This window comes from Tigriopus californicus, chromosome 12 (assembly GCF_007210705.1).
Source record: "Tigriopus californicus strain San Diego chromosome 12, Tcal_SD_v2.1, whole genome shotgun sequence".
Classification (NCBI taxonomy): domain Eukaryota; kingdom Metazoa; phylum Arthropoda; class Copepoda; order Harpacticoida; family Harpacticidae; genus Tigriopus; species Tigriopus californicus.
In genome coordinates this window covers 14,792,756-14,795,528 of record NC_081451.1, presented here as the reverse complement: position 1 = coordinate 14,795,528, position 2,773 = coordinate 14,792,756, and the positions used below count along the sequence as shown (strand labels likewise).

Here is a 2,773-nt window from a genome sequence, read left to right as displayed (position 1 = left end):
TTGAAATTTGCCGACGATACGAAAATGGTGCGTGAGATAATTAGTCCTGCCGATTATTGCGAACTTCAACGAGACATTGATTACGTACACAACTGGTCCCTAGCCAACAAAATGGAGTTCAACGTGTCCAAGTGCAAAGTCTTACACATAGGTCGGACCAACAACGGCCGATCCTACACTTTGAATGGGGAATCCCTGGAGAGTGTAACAACTCAAAGGGATCTTGGTGTCGTGATTGATAAGAAACTTAGCTTTCAAGAGCAAAGTGCTTGTGTTGCTGCCAAAGGCTATCGCATGTTGGCCCTTTTGAAACGGACCTTTACTTCAAAGAACGTAGATCTACTGACCAGACTATACAAAACCTATGTGCTACCACTCTTGGAGTTTGCCACTCAGGTTTGGACCCCGTCATATTCCAGGGATATTCTTAGAATAGAGGGCGTCCCACAAAAATTTTCGCGGTGGATTCTACCTTACGCAAGAATTCCATATCCCGATAGGCTATTTCGCCTTAAGCTCGTGTCCCTAGAGGAGCGACGACTTCGAATGGATCTGGTCTGCGCTTTTAAAATCGCGCGGAATTTGCTGGATATATCCGACTTAACTACAGGAGAGTGTTACAGTATAGAGTGAACAAATGTGATCTCAAGTGTACAAACACGAAGTAGAACTAATGAACATCTAAAACATCAATTAATACGCTCAGAAGTACGAGAGGGGGCTTTTTTTGTTCGTATTGTGAAATTGTGGAATTTCTTGCCTCTGGACCTAAGACTGTGCTCTAGTCTAGCCTTGTTTCGGCGTGGACTTCTAGACGTCAATCGACTGCCGCTCTGCAAATGTGCTAACCCTCCTCAATGAAAAACATTTCTACACAAACTCCATGTGTGATCGGATCTTTTGGCGAATGACTCCTATCATCTCCTACGTCTCTACCTTTAATCTTATTTAGTTTTTAACCTTTGGCTTCGACATTTCATTTTTAAAAACCATTACTCTTCTATCATCAGCTCTTGGTGCCTTGAGTGGTTTCTCGATAAACAATAAATAAATAAACAAATAAATCAAAAGTTGTTGGATTTCGAAGAGATGTGGAGGCCGTCATCATCCGAACTGAACCGATCCGACCAGTTCGTGAGTCAGGACCCAGCCGCCAGAGCCTTCCCAAGATAGATGCTAAAAAACCTCCTATCCTCCAGGAGGATACTGATCATAAGATGTTCACAGGTTGGAGGCCTCTTTGGAATGATTACGCTAAGTTGATCTATCTTAATGAGCGCGACCAAGACATCCAGGTTGGACTCTTTTGGGAGTGCTGCAGCTCTGGATTTTTGCGGACCATTAACCATTCGCTTGGGATCAAATCTGACACGGGTCGTTCTGTTGACGAAATATTGAATCTCATTGAAGAATTTCTTCGCAGTTTACGTAACATCCATTTGGATTTGCGCGATCTCTTGAGCGTTCGACAAAAAGAGGGTCAGGATTATTCTTCTTTTAGTAATACAATTAGAGAGTTGGCCGATTATGCAGACACCGCTAACATTACGAAAAATCGACACCTAATTGCTCTCCTATTACAGGGTATGCAAAGTGACTCTGACAAAGCCAAGACAATGGAGCGCAATCCAAAATCTTTTGAGGAGGCTCGGAAATTCATTTTGGAATTGGAAACGTCTCGTAGAGGAGCCCGTGAATTTAGTTCAGTGGCGTCTTCCCACCCTGTAAACGCTGTGGATCAGACCGTGAATGGTACCAAGTCCAATTACAAGAAGAAGGGCGGGAAATCTGCTTTCAAAAAATGGGGATCATCCGAGAAGTGTCCATTTTGTGGAAATCCAAAATGGCATTCTCGTGAGGAATGTCCCGCTTCAAGATCGTCTTGTCACGGATGTGGGCGCAATGGACATTGGTTACAAGCTTGTCGAAGCAAAAGCCAAAGTAAGAATTATTCAGCTAGGAGTCCCCAAGAGGATAAAAAGGCGAGTGGCGTTCTCTTAGATATAACGTGTAATGTGCAAAACCGCCTCCAGAATAGAATTGATGTTCTTGTTTCTCCCAAAGGATCTCTTAAGTCGGTTAAAATGCAGTTCTGTGCAGACACAGGAGCCGATGTTACGATCATTGGAATGAACCAATTTAGGGACTCTGATCTTTGTCAATTGATTCAAGCCCAGACATGCGTTAAATGCACTCTCATATCGGGGGTAGGTGGACGCCCTCTCGATCTTTTTGGTACTTTTCAGACCGATTTATCAATTGGTCAAAACCACGTGGCCCGTGGCATCAGCGTTGTTGTCAGTTCTGATTTAGACGACGCTTACTTGAGTTTGGACGCATGTCGGGCTTTGGGCATTGTTATTTAATACCGCCAACAAAATCCTCATTCCTCAGGAGGAAAAGGTGCGTTCAATTTTGGATGGAATGGTGGCTAGTAAGATCATTGAGGCGTTGGGTGATGTCCCCACCCCGTAGTGTCATCCCATGGTAATAGTCCTGAAAACCAATGGAAGTCTTCGTCTCTGCGTTGATTTAACTCGACTGAACTTTCAGGTTGTACAATCAATCCATCCCATTAAGACCCCAGCTGAGGCCATTTCAGGTTTTAGACGTACGGATAAATACTTCATGAAATTCGATTTGGTGAAAGGCTATTGGCAAATACCTCTCGAACAAAAGTCGCCGCAAGAATTTACTATCTTCATTACCCACTTTGGCAAATATCGTTTCTTGAGATCGCCTATGGGCTTTAATTCAACAGGAGATTCGTTCT

General features: G+C 43.6%; 1 protein-coding gene across 1 annotated transcript; it reads left to right on the top strand.

Annotated features, from left to right (window-relative positions):
* Window positions 1-1,033: 1,033 nt before the first annotated feature.
* LOC131891302 (uncharacterized) lies at window positions 1,034-2,366 on the top strand. The gene is made up of 2 exons (XM_059240827.1): window positions 1,034-1,227; window positions 1,584-2,366. Exons 1-2 carry the CDS (start codon window positions 1,174-1,176, stop codon window positions 2,364-2,366), a joined length of 837 nt encoding a protein of 278 aa, XP_059096810.1. The 5' UTR covers window positions 1,034-1,173.
* The last annotated feature ends 407 nt before the right edge of the window (window positions 2,367-2,773 follow it).

Bases quoted from the DNA above. Each gene is read 5' to 3' on its own strand.
- LOC131891302 (XM_059240827.1), top strand. From the start codon at position 1,174: ATGCTAAAAAACCTCCTATCCTCCAGGAGGATACTGATCATAAGATGT. The intron at 1,228-1,583 runs GTTGGAGGCCTC...CTCCTATTACAG, and splicing joins TGATCATAAGATGTTCACAG to GGTATGCAAAGTGACTCTGA.